At 43.7% G+C, this 17,905-nt stretch overlaps 1 protein-coding gene across 1 annotated transcript in view; it reads right to left on the reverse strand.

The window, feature by feature from the left end:
- LOC135084236 (inositol 1,4,5-trisphosphate receptor) overlaps positions 1-17,905 on the reverse strand; it is a 122,336-nt gene that overhangs the window by 58,626 nt on the left and 45,805 nt on the right. Inside the window, exons 7-20 of the mRNA XM_063978988.1 lie at positions 16,275-16,387; positions 15,631-15,861; positions 14,121-14,233; positions 13,152-13,292; positions 11,712-11,796; positions 11,048-11,208; positions 10,304-10,469; positions 9,173-9,316; positions 6,321-6,465; positions 5,435-5,591; positions 4,236-4,338; positions 3,047-3,225; positions 1,736-1,891; positions 314-511 (exon numbers count right to left, since the gene is read on the reverse strand). Of these exons, the coding sequence (XP_063835058.1) occupies positions 314-511; positions 1,736-1,891; positions 3,047-3,225; positions 4,236-4,338; positions 5,435-5,591; positions 6,321-6,465; positions 9,173-9,316; positions 10,304-10,469; positions 11,048-11,208; positions 11,712-11,796; positions 13,152-13,292; positions 14,121-14,233; positions 15,631-15,861; positions 16,275-16,387 (2,092 nt within the window). The remainder of the gene's footprint in view (positions 1-313; positions 512-1,735; positions 1,892-3,046; positions 3,226-4,235; positions 4,339-5,434; positions 5,592-6,320; positions 6,466-9,172; positions 9,317-10,303; positions 10,470-11,047; positions 11,209-11,711; positions 11,797-13,151; positions 13,293-14,120; positions 14,234-15,630; positions 15,862-16,274; positions 16,388-17,905) is intronic.

The following is a 17,905-nucleotide window of genomic DNA, read 5'->3' on the forward strand; positions in this document are numbered from 1 at the left end:
TCGCTGGTACCAGGTGCACAGGTGACCTTGTCTATATGACTTGACAACTCACCTGTAAAAGCCGAAGTATATTAGCTCCCTGGCCAGCTTGACCACCTCGAAGGTGAGCTTGTTCTGGTCGTGGTCGCTGGTACCAGGTGCGAGTGACCAGGTGCACAGGTGACCTTGTCTATATGACCTGACAACTCACCTGTAGAAGCCGAAGTATATTAGCTCCCTGGCCAGCTTGACCACCTCGAAGGTGAGCTTGTTCTGGTCGTGGTCGCTGGTACCAGGTGCACAGGTGACCTTGTCTACATGACCTGACACTCACCTGTAGAAGCCGAAGTATATTAGCTCCCTGGCCAGCTTGACCACCTCGAAGGTGAGCTTGTTCTGGTCGTGGTCACTGAAGTACCAGGTGCGAGTGACCACGTTGCAGAGATAGTTCTCGACGAAGCGGATGGTGAGAGCGAATTGCTCTTTAACTTTCTCGCGGGTTGCGTCTGGCCCACCTTTCACGCACTGGTAGCTGGAAACATTCAATGTATTTTACTATTTTGTTCACAGAATCAATGCTTCTCGTAAGTAAATATTCTTAGGACTTGCACTATCTTACTTTAACTTTGAAAAACGTAAAAAATCTGTCAAACTGCATACAAAAGACACCGGTTATAGATGACCCACGCTGATCTGTCCCACCAAACTCAATGACAGGGGGGCGCTAACATCGTTCAACTATATGGTTTCCAACATGGCAAAAATCGGAACCAGCGATCCGGTATTGACGGTGGCGCACCGCTGTCAATGTCATGGATAGGACAGTTCAGTATTTTGGAACTATATCGTCATAGTTACGGTCAAAGTTAAGTGGTGCAATTCAGCCTTAGACATGTTATACAGCACCATCTATGTAATCAAAGCTTGAATTATAGGTATAGATTTATACATAAAAAAAAAACACCAGCCTAATAAGCCGCCCCGGGTGCCAAGCAGCATGCGGTCGCACACCTCAGTCCACAGACGCGCGTACTTGACAGGCGTGACGGGCTCTTGAGGGTCGCGATCAGCGTGGAGATGCAACATAAGGCGGCAGAATGACGCTAGTGTGAATCTGTAGACCCGGGACGTGTGTGCAACCCACTACCGTGTGTGGCTCTAGCCTTGAGTGCACTTGGGTGTATTACTAGTTCTAAATCCCGGTCTGTGAGCACGTAGAATTTTGTCCAATGACCCCAAGCTACCCATCCTTATCGCTCGCGCGTAATTATATTGCTGTCGCGACTGTGCAACGGGCGCCCGCAGTGAGTGTGCGAGCGCGACAGCAACATAATAACGCGCGAGCGATAAGGATAGGTAGCTTGGGGTCATTGGACAAAATTCTACGTGCTCGCAGACCAGACTATAGAATGAATGTTCCTGCATTTACAAGTGACTGTGTTCCTCCATTTATAAGAGTTTGTCGATTATCCTGTCATGCTCGAGTAAGTTGATCCGGCTACATAAAACCTCATGTTATGTTACACTCTCATGTATGTTACGCTCTCGTGTACGTTAGGCTGGTTTTAGAGTCAAGCTGACGCACGCTGACCGTCAGCGCTGACAGCCGAAATGTATGAAGCGTCGGCGCCGAGCGATCAGCGTCACTCAGGAACGTTCCCTTCAATTACATACATATTGATCTGTCAGCGCCGACGATCAGCGAGCGGTCAGCGCGATTCTAAAACCCGCCTTACACTCTCTTTATGTTACTCACTCGTGTATGTGGATGCGGTCGCACACCTCAGTCCACAGACGCGCGTACTTGACAGGCGTAACAGGCTCTTGAGGGTCGCGGTCAGCGTGTAAATGCAGCATGAGGCGGCAGAATGACGCGCGCAGCTCGTAGGATAACTCCGCATTTGACATGCACCTGTGGAAAATTGGAATATGTGACTAAGAAGTTAGGGTGTGAATTCGCATAACAATATCTCTTTTGCTTGCAAGAAAGACGGACGTGAAATCCGACAAGGTTTACAAGGATGTAATCATTTATACACTGCGCTGTTTTAAGGAGACAAGATGTCTTGAAGCTTGGGGACCGGAAGACGTAGCCTAAGCCGCCGGTGGACGGACGAAGACGAGTGAAGGTCGCGGGAAGCGCAGGATTGATCGTTGTGGAAAATTTTCAAGATCTTTATCTAGCAGTGGTAGTCTTTTAGTAATTCGGTCACCATAAACAATAGACTAAGAGCTGGCGAACGCCTATACTCCTCATACGCTGACAAACTTTCAGCTTTTATAAAATGACGTAGGTCTGGCGTAAACTAGCAAGCTAATAATACTGTACACCAAATTGTCAACGAATCTTTTTTTTTTAATCCACAACGAGGAAGCCCTTGGCCTGTATCTCACCTGATGGTAAGTGACGATCAGGCCGAAGGTGGAAGCGAGCTTCACCCGGAATCCTCAACCACGGAGGAACTGGCTATCTTACCTCTAACTGCCGGAACACAACAATGCTGTTAACATTGTTGTAATGGTAAGCTCAAGACTTAGGTAAGATGGTGGTAGCTAACCAGGCGGACTTAGAACAAGCCCTACCACCAACCAAACCGAACAGAAAAATCTGCCCCCCCCCCCCCCCACTGGGAATCGAACCCGGGACCTCTGCGTCTGAAGCAGGTGGTCTTACCACTAGACCACAGAGGCGGTTCGTAAAGGTTACATTAACATCTACAAACTGACTTGAGGATCAAATGCACGTGCAGATGCGGCGAGAGCGTGTTCAGCGCGAGGTACTGCCGGTTGAGGCACATGTTGGAGAACAGGTCGAGCTGGTGGCGGTAGTAGTCCAAGATGGCCGCCGCCTCGCCCGCCGGGCTCACGCGAGCTGGGAAGTCCCGGTGTATACTGACTTGAGGATCAGATGCACGTGCAGGTGCGGCGAGAGCGTGTTCAGCGCGAGGTACTGCCGGTTGAGGCACATGTTGGAGAACAGGTCGAGCTGGTGGCGGTAGTAGTCCAAGATGGCCGCCGCCTCGCCCGCCGGGCTCACGCGAGCTGGGAAGTCCCGGTGTATACTGACTTGAGGATCAGGTGCACGTGCAGATGCGGCGAGAGCGTGTTCAGCGCGAGGTACTGCCGGTTGAGGCACATGTTGGAGAACAGGTCGAGCTGGTGGCGGTAGTAGTCCAAGATGGCCGCCGCCTCGCCTGCGGGGCTCACGCGCGCCTCCGCAGCCAGTTCTGAGAGTAACCGGGAATTCTGCGGAGAAATAATTTAATCTACATGAGTGAAATGAGGAGATTCGTAGGAGAACCAGAGTGACTGACATAGCCCGCAGAATCGCTAAAATAAAGTGGCAGAGGGCGGGGCACATAGCTCGTAGAGCTGATGGCCGCTGGGGCAGGAAAGTTCTTGAGTGGCGACCACGAGCTGGAAGACGTAGCGTGGGCAGGCCTCCTACTAGGTGGACCGACGATCTGGTGAAGGTCGCGGGAGATGCCTGGATGCGAGCGGCGCAGGATCGGTCTTCGTGGAAATCCTTGGGGGAGGCCTTTGTCCAGCAGTGGACGTCTTTCGGCTGAAACGAACGAACATGAGTGTGACGTCACATAAAACAGAGGGCAGGGCAAGAACAGTTCTTCCACTTTTCCTGAGGTTGTAAGAAGCGTCTAAAGGAGAAATAATTACGGGCTTTCCTAACCCGTCTGGCCAACATGGAGTGGAAGGTTAAATATTCCATTTCATCATCATTCTTTCAGCCTTAGGACGTCCACTGCTGAACATATGCCTCCCCCAATGATTTATTATGATTTCCATATTGACCGATTGGTAACGGCCTGCATCCAGCGCCTTCGTGCTACCTTTATGATGTCGTCGGTCCACCCTGTAGATGAACGTTTCAGGCAGCGTTTTCCGGTACGTTTTTGCCTCTGATTATACAGGGTGTTAGGTAAATGGGTATATGAGCCGACACTAGCCCATGTCAACGTGGGCATATAAATGGTATGGTGAAGTCAGAAAATTGATATCTTCATTTTAATTATTTAAATTTTCATACAAATCGGATTTTATAAAATTTATTTTGTATGACAATTAAAAAAAAATTAATGATGATATCAAATTTCTGACTTCACCATACCATTTATATGCCCATGTTAACATGGGCTAGTGTCGGCTCATATACCCATTTACCTAACACCCTGTATAGAGAAATCTGTCATGTAATGGAGACTGAATTAGTGGCCTTCCAAAAAGTAAGTTTTCCTTACCTTCTTATTATTCCACAGCAATATGACTTCGTCTTCCACAGAGTATTTACTCTTGTCGTCAGGTTCCAATATCTTCGTCTTTTCGTATTTTGTCGAGGCCAATCTAGAAGAAAATACAGTTCAATATTATCATCAGACAAATGTGGCCAAAAGGCAAACTTCAGTCATGCTGTGGGAAGGTTTTCTTTTATATGTAACACCTCTTTACTCCTGTCATTATAAAATTATACAGAGCTTTTATTTTTCCATATAAATATATGATACAGACAGACGTAATATGAAATCTCGTGACGTATTGTTAATACGTCACATCCAACTTTCTTTCTAAAACTATGTTAAAGGTGTAAGAACCAAAGCACACGACGCGTTGCGGCGCATCGCCGTAGCGGTGTCGCTGCGTCGCCTTACATAGAAATATCTGTGGCTGGCACACGAGCGGTGAAATCGTTGCGGTGCGGCGCATCGTGTGCGTTGGCTCTAAGCCATTGGTTCCTAAACTCATTTGAGACGCGCCCCCTTTCACCGTACAAAAATCCCCCCCCCCCCCTTCCAGTCAAGATTATTTATTGGTCGTATCGAGCAGTCTGGAATGTATTCTCTCAGCGGTCGCAGGTTTTTATACTTAAGTACACAGATGGCCCGCGCCCCCCTTTAAAGGTATTTACGCCCCCCCTGGGGGGCGCGCCCCCCACTTTGAAACCAATGCTCTAAGCTTACCTGGTCTCGATGAGTATGTCCGAGTTGTTAGCACAAAGCACATTCTTGCAGATCAGTTCCTGCGTGACGGCGATGACCTTCTTGTGAAACCTTTATCCAGAGGATCCTCTGGCTGATACCTTACCTATTCAAGATAACATACCTGGTCTCGATGAATATGGAAATAATATAATAATTGTGCAGTGGACGTATTCTGGCTAGCCCTTTGTCCAGAGAATATCCTAATAGGAATTCCTCTGGCTGACACCTTACCTTCTAAAGCCTGGTCCGTGAGCACGTAGAATTTTGTCCAATGACCCCAAGCTACCCATCCTTATCGCTCGCGCGTAATTATGTTGCTGTCGCGCTCGCACACTCACTGCGGGCGCCCGTCGCGCAGTCGCGACAGCAATATAATTACGCGTGAGCGATAAGGATGGGAAGCTTGGGGTCATTGGACAAAATTCTACGTGCTCACGGACCAGACTTTATAAGATATTTACCTGGTCTCGATAAGTATGTCCGAATTATTAGCGCAAAGCACACTCTTGCAGATCAGCTCCTGCGTGACGGCGATGGCCTTCTTATTGGAGATGCACAGGTCGCTAAGATAGTCCAGGAACCGGGACTGCCAGGTCTTCATGTTCTTGCGGACTAGGCCTAATATACAGGAAAAAGAATAAAGAATTAAATGTTAATATTAACCTCAGGTATTATACTAGTTTAGCCAGGAATTAATCTCGCATTGAAAGTTTAGTTAATCTATTTGTTGCAATGAATGTTGCAAAACATTGAGTTCGTTGAGGATAAGCAGCTTTCGCTGACACTATTTCGATGCTGCTTGCAACGTTCATTGAGAGAACTAGACTAAACTTCTAATGCTAGATCAACTAGCATAAGTTCTTAGGTCTTACATTTGTGAAAAACTCAATTGAACCCTAAAAACTCAATTGTCGAATCAGATTTGTAGTTGTTTCATTTATCGTCAGAGTCTATTGAATTGGCGAACAACTCAATTCATCAGTAGTGTACATAAATATCATATCCAGTCTTATTTAAAAAAATCGCAACATAAAACTAGATATTTATGTAACCATAACTTATGGACTTTTAAAATAGTTACACTCGGTCTGTCAAAGTCCAAATTAAAACACCGGTTACAGTTACGGTTAAAGTTAAGATGGTACAACTACTGTATAGATGACCTAAAAACTGTCCCACTAAACTCATTGACAGAGGGGCGCCACCATCGTTCAATTAAATAGTTTCCAGCATGGCAAAACTCGGAACCAGCGATCCGGTAAATATTGACGGTGGCGCCCCGCTGTCAATGTCACGGAGTGGACAGTTCAGTTTGTTGGGTCTATTGTTTATTGGTTATTGACTTACCGACAAACGTCTCGATCTCCGACGCCGTGATATGCTTCTCCAGAAGCTTCCTGTTGTTATGTAATAACGCCGTAATCGTGTCTTCGGCCAGGATATCGTAGCCGATCTGCTTTTGCATGAAGCCGAAGTGCTTCGCTATGTATTCCTGTGTTCAATACAAACATCATTAGTGCTTGGATTGGAAAGAAGTACATAAATAAAGGATTTATAGTTTTAATGCTTGACTCAGTCAGTGCCAGAGATATGGGAGCGGCACGGAAGGGGTGACATTGACTAGTTACAAAATACGGTGGGTCTAGTCAAAATGCCATCGCAAACCAATAGGAAGTTTTCGCTAATGTCAGTCGCCGCGTCACCAGTAATTCGATTCGATCGGAAAATGGCAGCCAAAATGCACATTGAACCACCAACGACGCGGCGATATAAAAGTTCATTCAAAATCGAATAAAAGTTAAAAAATGTCTATGACTTTGCGATTGTTTTTACTTTTTTTTTTAATTAGTTTCTTCCTTCTTTCTGCTCTCTGTTTACGTCTATGCTTCGCTGTCAAACTAACTGTCATAACGACATCGCGATACGGATTTGTCAAAACAGCCTTAGGGTGGGTTGCACCATCTTAGTTTAACTTTGACAAACGTCTAAAATCTGTCTAACTCCATACAAAAAAACACCGGTTAACGTCATAGTTACGGTCAAAGTTAGGTGGTGCAACTCACCCTATTGTTTTTCGATCGAATCGAAGCTTATCACCGGGGTTTTAGTAATCGCAATGAAAATGGCGGGTGTTGCGATTCGATTCGATTTTGATAGAGTCTTAAATGCATGTTGGCTAAGCCTTTGTATGGGAAATTTCAATCCAGTCTTTCGATTGTCGATAGGCAGGGCTTTGAGATTCGATTTTTTGCCGTTTGACTAAGCCTTTTTTGTTATCGACCTCTTTTGCGATTTGTTTATTTGTTTGCGACTGGTTTGCGATGGGTTTGCGATTTTAAAGTGCGTTTTGACTAGACCCACTGAACTGTCCTATGCATGACATTGACAGCGGGGCTCCACCGTCAATACCGGATCGCTGGTTCCGATTTTTGCCATGTTGGAAACCATATAGTTGAACGATGGTAGCGCCCCCCTGTCATTGAGTTTGGTGGGACAGTTCAGCGTGGGTCATCTATAAATGAAATCTGAAGTCTCGCTGACATTTGACGTTACAAAAAAGCCCTCCTGTACCGCTCCCATTCCTCAGGCACTGATTGAGTTAGTTGGGAAGCCCATTCAACTTTTTTGTCGGCCAAATCGAATCGATGTAATGTGCGCACTTCCATACATGCCCATACTGATCAACTGCCCGACTAAACTATCGGCCGACGAAAAATCGATGGTCTGCAACTAGGCTTAACCGCTAGACCTGCAGTTTGTAGTGTGTGTATCTAATACGATAACTGTAAGATTTAAGCGAGATTTAGTAGACTAGCAATATTTGCAAAAGTTGACTTTCGCAAGCTGTCACCACTGTGTAAATCTTGCAGAAGTTGACTTGCCACAAGTATTTATACAGTGGTTAACAGCTTGCGGAAGTCAACTTCTGCAAGTTATTGCTAGTCTAACGGCCGAATACTGAAACGCCATTTAAATATTTGACGGCTTCTCAAATAGTTAAGCAGCTCCTAAACTTACATTTCGCATACTCAAAACAATATCTAAGCAGTTCTCAATTTTTAAGCACCTCTCAAATTAAGTTGCAATCAAACGCCACTCAAATGAATTTTCGCATACTGAAACGCCATTCAACGCTAAGCATTACTCAAACAACTGTCAAATCGTCTTGAGCAGCCGTTAAATTTGAGAGTGCTTGCGCGGTATCTTAAATCCTATTCTTATACCTAAATCGACCTAAAAAGTGGTAAATAATGTTTGTGTCAACGTTATCATTTCTTTCGAACCTCGAGGAAATACCTAGATCTAATCACAGGAACGCAATAAGGCTGAACGCTATTGAAAAATATTATTTGATAATGACATGCAATTCCGAGCGAGGTTCCGCGTCTCTAAAGAAACGGTGTTGTTTCTGGATTCATAATTTGGAAGCTCTTTGAAACCCCTCACCAAACGCCATACAAGCAGTGGACCAAATACTTATTATAACCCTACGGTTCTACGCAACGGGAAGTTATGAACGTGTACTAAGTAGGTGATATCTTCCACATCGAACAGCCAACTGTGCATCGTATAGTGCACAAAGTAACAACCAAAATAGCTGCTATGAAATCGCTTTAAAACATGCCTATTTCTGAGGAATATGGGGACATCGCAAATGGGTTTAAGCTATAGCAGCATTTCCAAGAGTTTTTGATTTGTCAATTTGATGCTCTGTCAACAATGATAAATGTCAATTGTGGTTACGTTTCGGTCCACGATCGCCACTTAATAGATTTCAACAATAAAAAGTATCACCTTTAAAATTATTATTTTTATTAAATAAAAATGCAAGCATTAATTTTTTTATATAATAAAACGAGATTTATATGTAATAGAAACCAAAAATAAACTGTTCTATGTTAAGTTGATTGAGTATATTTCCATAAAAGACAATACATAACCAAACGATGCTGCGTGTAATGGATAAAAAACGTAAAGTCATCATTTGTGTAAATGAAAACATACTTTTTTTGGCAAATGTTGCCATTATGTAAACATTTGAGAGCTGCTTAGCTGATCACGGCTTCAAATCCGTTGAGTAGCGTTTGAGAATACCATTTAAAATTGAAGGATACTTAAATTTAGGAGCCCGTCAGCTGAGTGAAAGATTTGAGTAGTGTTTCAGTATTCGGCCGTTAACCTCGCTTTACAAGACTTACTTGGTTTTTCCTATAGTCTTGTTGACTGAGTCGTAGTATCCGGTAGCAAAGCCGGAAAATGTACTTATAAGGGGCGTAGCGAGGGTCGCACAGATCCTCTATCTTCAAAAACGCCTCCCCTTCAGTCGTCTCTTGAAACGGGCCCTGGGAACAATAAGCATTCAAAAGTCAAAATTTCTTTATTTGCATAGACTATTATATAGTGCTTACAAATCCACAAATATTTTTCTCTTAAGGAGCCTCTACATGTCTCATAATCTTTTTACCCTACCAGCGCTATTTTATTATAACATTTTATTACATTAGAACATTTTATTACTAAATCTGAATTGTGAACCCTAGCATATGCTTAAATATTTAGATAATTTTCAAAATGAAAATGAACAAAGTCGACATTTGATAATGATTCCTATAACACCGTTTAAACCTTTCTCCTTGGTTTTCCACTTTAAAATCAGGATTGACTGAATGAACTCGCTTTGTAGTGGTTCCAGTTGGTTGACTCATAGATAAACAGATTCGTTCATTTCAGCTGATGTTTAAAGCTGGAAAAAGGCATCCCCCAAGGATTTCCACAACGGCGGGTATTACGCTAGATCGTCAGTCCATTGAGTGGAAGGCCTGCCTTGACCTTGAGTCTTCTTATGAGGCCCGTAGTAAGTGACCACGTCTCCATTTCACAGAAAGAAAATGTGTCTCAGTGGACTGGTAGTGCCTGTTAAGTATACTTAACCTTTGTTTTGTCTCCTGTCATCCGCTTTGCACCGGAGAGAAGTCGAACCTTATACTTCAAACTCCTCCTATGTTCGTCTGATTTATTTCGTTGCGGCTCCAATGACAGTTTAACTTTCCCCCGGGATAAACTTGACCTTCACTGGTTGGGTTTTTATTGGCGGGCAAGCTGTAGATCCTGGCTAAAGCCTGGTCCGTGAGCACGTAGAATTTTGTCCAATGACCCCAAGCTACCCATCCTTATCGCTCGCGCGTAATTATATTGCTGTCGCGACTGTGCGACGGGCGCCCGCAGTGAGTGTGCAAGCGCGACAGTAACATAACCAGGCTTTACACAGAAGTTGCAGCGGTGGGAACGAGATGTGAGAATAGTCCGTTTTTGGTGGTGCCTGCACGTACCTGGAGGATCTTGAACAGTTGCTTCAAGATGTACTGCTCGCGCAGAAGTTTCTGGCGGTCTCGGTTGGGGTTCTCCACGACCAGTTCCAATGCTTCAGACTTGTTGGGCTCATTTTCGAAGCCCGCTATGAAGTACACTAGGTCTTGGAGCAGGCAGGTTAGGGCCCTGGAATAGATACCATGGCGTTATAGAGAAGAAAATATGATCTAAAGATGTAAGGATGGGTTGCACCATCTTACTTTAACTTTGACAAACGTCAAAAAGCTGTCAAACTCCATACAAAAAGCACCGGTTATCGTCATAGTTACCGTTAAAATTAGGTGGTGCAACTCAGCCTAACAGTCCTATCGTCAAGGGACAAAAATCTGAACACAGTATTCATAGTAGCGCCCTCTTGTAAATGTCGGTAAATTATACGGTTGTCTAACGTGGCGAAAAGCGGAAGTAATAATCCAGTAATGATACCACCATCCTGACGATGTCATAGCTGGGACGGTTCAGTGTTGGACAACTATTCAACACAGTTTAGTTAGTGAAAACATAATTGATCAATGTGATTTAAGTTTCTGTCGCCACTTCTTTTCAGCGCCAACTGATATGTTATCCCTCAGTAGCTATAGGGCAAGCTATATTTGGAACGTGTAAAAGTACCCTTAAAAGGATTTTGTGCCAAAAAGAGGAAAAGGTTTAAGATAGTAGATTTCATGTAAAAATTGGTATGGCCTTGCAAAAATAGCACTTACTTTCGCTCGTTATGTTCTATATTTCCATGATGCAGTTTAGTCGACAAGGCAGAGAGCACCTTGCAAGCATCGTTAGCAAAATCCAAATCCCTCACTTCACTCGGCGATACGGAGATCAGGGCAAAGGCTTCTTTGTCTTCCTTCACCACTGAGCACCCCACCTGATACATAAAATCTTTTATAAACACCCAAACAGTTACCAATGATGATTATTTACGTCCTTGCCATACATTAAAACAAAAACGGAAGATACAGCATACGCTTACATTGAAATAATCAAAACTAGGCCCTGCTGCACTACATAGGTCGATCCGATGAGCGAGACAGAGCGAAGAGCTCTAGTGTTTTATATTTTTTATCATATTTTTAAGAAATCTAGATTTTTGTCAGACAAAATATAAGTTAAATCATTACTTTGTATGAAGTTTGTACTGATTGATAAAATTTTAAATCAGGCGAAAGCACTTGTTTGCAGTCTAAAGTGGTTTTGACTAACGTCCTCGATCAACACATTGACCATATTGACCAAGAGCATCAGTCAAAACTACTTTTGCCTGATTTTTGCAGTCAAAAGTGGTTTTGACCGATTGAGTTTTGACTGTAACACACACCTAATTTCCTCCGTTTTTGTTTTAATATAAGATCTTTGCTATGCTTTTGTTACCTTTGACATAACAGGTTTTTCTTCATCTTTGTCAATAGGTATGGAAGTTGAATGTACCCACGTATGCGTGCAAAGGTGCTGTAACCTGAAAAAAAAAACGCAAGGTTTTAGTGGGTAGTAAACGCACATGGTGTTGATTGCTAATCGTCAAGGGGTCCCAGCCCAGCATGTGTAAGAGTCTGTTTCTGTGAGGGACTATTCATTTATTACGTAAGACGATTTAGGGGGGAAGGGGGGTAGACCATGTCTTATTTTTTCTTAGGAAGTGGGGAGTGCCGAGTTTTGAAATGAAATGAAATATATTTATTTGCTTCAATCTTGAGTAATACAGTAAGGTGTTCTTAAAATGGTTTGTTCGTCAAAATCTACTTATATAAAAGCATGCAAACATTTTACATAATAATTTTATAATATATAATATTCAATTTAATACATTAATATAATTTACATTTAGGTAGGTATTAATATTCAATTCAATAAATTAATATAATTTACATTTTACATATACAATATTTTATTTAATTCATTAATATAATTCTAGTCATTACTTAGTTTTGTCAAGAAAATCTCTGACTGAATAAAAACAATTTTCTACTAAGTATTCATGTAGACGTCTTTTGAATAGTGGTCCATTTAACTGTCTAAGATTATCAGGCAGGGAATTAAATATTTTGACAGCCATTGAGCACACATTATTATTTGCTAAGCTTAATCTATAATTAGGTATTACTAGTTTATTTGCTGGTCTACTACGAAAAATTTTCAAGTCAGATGTTTGTTTAGTGACAAATTGGTCCATATTGTCTTTGACAAAACTGCAGATTTGTTTTATGTAGAGTCCTGTCAGTGTAAGGAGGTTATATTTTTTGAACAAGGGCTCACACGACTCTAAACTCTTTGCTCGCATGCGTATAAGTAAACGATTTCTATTTCCATGGCAACTGACCCGCGCCACTCGCACGGCGCCTTCCGGGAATTCCCCGCTAGTGCACTAGTCGTCAAACGTGTACAGTCAGCGTCAAATAGTTAGTGACACCATGACCCAAGTAACCAAAAAGTTCGCAACACGTCTTTGCACCATTCGAATAAGGTTGTGTCAACTTTTTGGCCACTTTGGGTGTCACGAACTATTTGACGCTGACTGTACCTATTCATTTTTTTTTCTTTAGAAGTTTAGGTTCTTACGTAATAAATATTAAACAATAGGGGGTCGGCCATTTTTAACTTTTTCTTATAATAGGAGTAGAGGGGGTCAAAAACTAGCGAAAATAGTCTGACGTAATAAATGAATGGCCCCTGAGTGTATGTCGAAAAAGGTCCGTATTTAGTATTTACCTGACGTAGGTTCATTGGTTGGGTTTTTGTGGCGGTCAAGCTGTAGATCCTGGCTACACAGGAGTTGCAGTGGTGGGAACAAGAGGTGGGAATAGTCCCGTTTACCTGACGTAGCTGCTCTGTGGCACGGGTGCGTCGGAGTGCGTCATGGTGGTGGGGTCCAACTCGAACAGAGTCGCGATTTCTGACGAGTGCGGGACGGATACCAGCTGGTATGCTGGCTCGCCTATCTCTACTGGGGCATCACTGCAACAAAGATTAGTTTTGAAAATAAAGCTACTGTACAAAGAAACATTCATGACGGAGATAAGCAATTTTAGAATAGGTATTCCCTAGTAAAAGTTGTGTAAAATAAGTTTTGAAATCGGACTGGAAACAAAGAAGATACTAAACTAGTATGGGACGCTGCTTGTCTTTTCAATGTGGACTGTGACGTCATGAGATATTACTAGCTTTCCGCCCGCGGCTTCGCCCGCGTGGTATTTTGTCTGTCATAGAAAAACTTTATCGCGCTCGTCCCTGTTTCAAAAACCGGGATAAAAACTATCCTATGTCCTTTCCCGGGACTCAAACTATCTCTATGCCAAATTTCATCAAAATCGGTTCAGGTTTAGGCATGAAAGAGAGACAGACAGACAGAGTTACTTTCGCATTTATAATATTATAGTATAGATCTGTATCTTAGGCGTTTCTAGAGATATTTGATAATGTCAAGGCTAAAGAAATGCGAGTTTAAAAACATGAATATTCCCCATCATAGCTGTCGCTTTTCATCTTTGTCTAGGGGGGCCTGGTGAGGCCCAAGTTCGCATATTTATCTCTTGTTGACTTTTACGACATCTACGGGAAGAGTAGGAGTGGAGGCCGCGTAGTGGGAAACGCAGCGTGGGACGTCCACCCGCAAGGTGGACCGACGAAATCTTAAAGGTAACTGAAGGCGCTGGACGCAGGCCGCTACCGACCGGGCAACATAGAAAGCATTGGGGGAGACATATGTTCAGCAGTGGACGTCCTATGGCTGAGATGATGATGATGATGATGATGATGATGATGACGGGAAGAGTATGTACTCACGGCGGTCGGTTGCACGCCTCTGCCGCTAAGTAGTGTCCCGTCGCGAGGTGCTTGAACCGGAATATCGAGTTCCAATGGCCGGCGCCGCCGCGGCATGGGTCGTGTTGCACCACCTGCAGACAATATGACGCTGTAGATAATAATACAGACGACAGCACATCAAATCATACATTTTTTTAGGAAATTCAACTCAGTTGTAACGCGGCAAATGCGATACGACGCTACGAGACGCTACACGACGCTACGGGATGCTACAATCTTATTATACTCCTGACCTCGTTCTCCCCGAGTGCCTTGCCGCAAGTAGCGGGACGCTACACAACGCTACAGGATGCTACAGATGACTCCTGGCCTAACGAGGTCAGGCCAGGCGCTCTGGGAGATTGCTCCCAGAGCGCCTTGCTGCTGGAAGCAGGACGCTACATAACGCTACAGATGACTTCTGACCTTGATCTTCCAGAGCGCCTTGCTGCTGTTAGTGGGACGCTACATGACGCTACAGGACGCTACACTACGCTACAAATGACTCCTCACCTCGATCTCCCAAAGCGCCTTGCTGCTGGTAGCGGGACGCTACATAACGCTACAGGACGCTACAGTACGCTACAGATGACTTCTTACCTCGATCTCCCAAAGCGCCTTGCTACTAGTGGCCGCAGTGGCACTAGATCGGCCGGTGGTGCGCAGGAACACATGGTGCCGCTTGCGGTAGTCGTCCATAGCAGGAACTTCTCTTACTCCACTAATTCACGACGCTACAATCTTATACATCAGAATACTTCAGACCTCGATCTGCCAGAGCGCTTTGCTGCTAGTAGCGGGACGCTACAGTACGCTACAGAGGACTCCTGACCTCGATCTACCAGAGCGTATTCTGCTGGTAGCGGGACGCTACAGTACGCTACAGAGGACTCCTGACCTCGATCTACTAGAACGCCTTTCTGCTAGTAGCGGGACGCTACAGTACGCTACAGAGGACTCCTGACCTCGATCTCCCACAAAACCTTGCGCCTTACTGCTGTTAGTGGGACGCTACTAGACGCTACAGTACGCTACAGAACGCTACAGATGACTCCTTACCTCGATCTCCCAAAGCGCCTTGCTACTAGTGGCCGCAGTGGCACTAGATCGTCCGGTGGTGCGCAAAAACACATGGTGCCGCTTGCGGTATTTATCCATCGTCAGGAACTTCTCTTGTTCCGCTAATACACGACGCTACGGGACGCCACACGACGCTACAATGTTACGATCCTGACCTCGATCTCCCAGAGCGCCTTTTTGCTGGTAGCGAGACGCTACAGTACGCTACAGATGACTCCTGACCTCGATCTCCCGGAGCGCCTTGCTGCTGGAAGCAGGACGCTACATGACGCTACAGTACGCTACAGATGACTGCTGACCTTGATCTCCCAGAGCGCCTTGCTGCTGCTAGCGGGACGCTACATAACGCTACGGAACGCTACATAACGCTACGGAACGCTACGTGCCGCTACAATGTTATACTTCTGACCTCGATCTCCCAAAGCGCCTTGCTACTAGTGGCCGCAGTGGCACTAGATCGTCCGGTAGTGCGCAGGAACACATGATGCCGTTTGCGGTATTCGTCCATAGTCAGGAACTTCTCTTGCTCGGCGTGGAATAACCGCACCACGTCTCCTCCCTTGAGGATCTCTTCTTGGTTCTCCTTGTGTTCGAGGAACAGCGTCACCTTCCATGACGTCGACGAATTTACGACGTTCACCTGGAAAAAATGGTGGAAATTGTTATGATGAATCAAGACAGCGCCATCTAACAGAAAAGTTTTAACTTCATCTGTCAGATATTACCTATCCGGGGCAAGTGGTTCGCGCGCGCGCACGTTGTCATCGTGACAAGTAGTCATAGTCATAGTCATAAATGTTTATTGCATCATGTTGGTACATTTGGATCTTAAGTATTATCTTTTACACTTTTTTAAAGGAGAAAAATAGAGACAATGTAGTACATATTTTTATCTATGGAGAGACATACTGTCACGGTAACGAATGTTACCCTTGACGTGGCAAAAGTCTATGATTCTATGATCAGTAACTTTATCCTCGTTTGATTGGTTTCTTATTCAAAAAGAATCAAGATTTTAAAGTGTACGAAACCTAGCTAGTTTAAGCTACCCACCTCCATACAGCCGGCATTGTCAGGTAGTTCATGGTTAGAGGACACGTGTAAGACTTGTTGACCTGCATTCACGGGGTTCATGATGACCTTGTCGCCAACCACCACATTGTCGCCTGGAAATAAACAGGGTTTTATTTTATCTGATATGTGGCAGAAGAGCAGACGGATCACGCTGCCCTTTTTACACCCGCAACATCAGTGAAGTTCCCCCGATTGGGCCTCCGGTTCCCTCACTCACTCGGCTAAATTCAAATCTATGAAGTAATTAGAGCTACCGTATTGGGATGGTGCCACTGTAAAGTCCTGTCACTGGCTAATAACAAAGACAGTAGCCAACTGATGAACGCTGGAGCGATAAAAGGGCTATCGCATTTGCACTCAGCAGTCGGAAGATTCGCGCTCGATAATTTTAGACGACAAAGTGCTACTCTCTTCGTACAAATTCGATAAAAGCCTCGAAAGCCTAGCGCACATCCTAGGCCTACAGGACAGGAAAAATGATAGCCCTGTTTGTTCTTGAGTCTTTGTTAGCATTTGAAATACCGGGTTTTACTGTCGTCTCTACATCAATATGATTTAAATAACCATATATTGCGTGGTGATTGTATATTCAAAAATGTAATAAATAAAGCAGCAAATGATACCAATATTATAAGCTTGCATTATCACAATAACACGTAAGCTTCCATAAATACATTCATTGTTAGATAATACGAATTATTTTTATATTTTACGATAAGCCGTTGAATATCAACAACACAGGACGGACGAAACTGACATAAAAGGGTTTAGATCCCTTCATTGTAGCCACAACGACTGAATTTATTTTCGGTGGGCATCAGTAAATATTTATGGAGTATCCCTTAGGCCAAATTGATACTTGGCGCCTTCACAAAAAGGCAAATGGGTAAATTCATCGCTTTTTTAACCCTTAATTACTCGCATGGGGTCAAAGCATTTTCGGATATAAAAATGAAGCACTTGGCGCGGCCCGATTTCCTCCGCGCCCCCGGTAGCTTCATAAAACACGTTTTAGTTTGTATTTTGATAGCGACTAATTCACGGGAGTGGAAGGATGCGTCGCTGCGCTCTTGAGTGGTGACCCCATGCGAGTAATTACGTAACTTTTTTGGAAGAGGTAAGTTTTTTGTTTTATGTATTTATTTTGTGTATTATAAATAATATTTGTGTTATTGTATATTCAGTGAATAAATGTTTGTTATAAATGTGTTTTTACAGCTCTAAACAATAAAAATATTGATAAATTCAGTTTTACTACTACTTTGTCTTTTTTTTTTGAGAGTTAGTAGAGATAGGAAAAAATAGCAAATTGTGCAATGGTTGGAACATGTTTCTGATGAAGAAGAAGCTGGAGGGTCGAGTTCTGAGCCAGAGTTAGATGAAATAACAAAAAGTGATCATGATAGCGCTAATGAGATCGAGCAATCCTCCGCATAATCAAGTGAATCGAAAATGCAAGAAATGTACAAGATTTGTGCGCAATGATCACTCTGAAATATACTGTCAACAGTGTAACAAGAATGATTCGGAGAGTTCCTAAAAAATACTAGTATTACCTATGATCTCAGTATACCTAAGTACAATTTGTTAATTATTGACAATCATTTTAA

Source organism: Ostrinia nubilalis, chromosome 25 (assembly GCF_963855985.1).
Source record: "Ostrinia nubilalis chromosome 25, ilOstNubi1.1, whole genome shotgun sequence".
Lineage (NCBI taxonomy): Eukaryota > Metazoa > Arthropoda > Insecta > Lepidoptera > Crambidae > Ostrinia > Ostrinia nubilalis.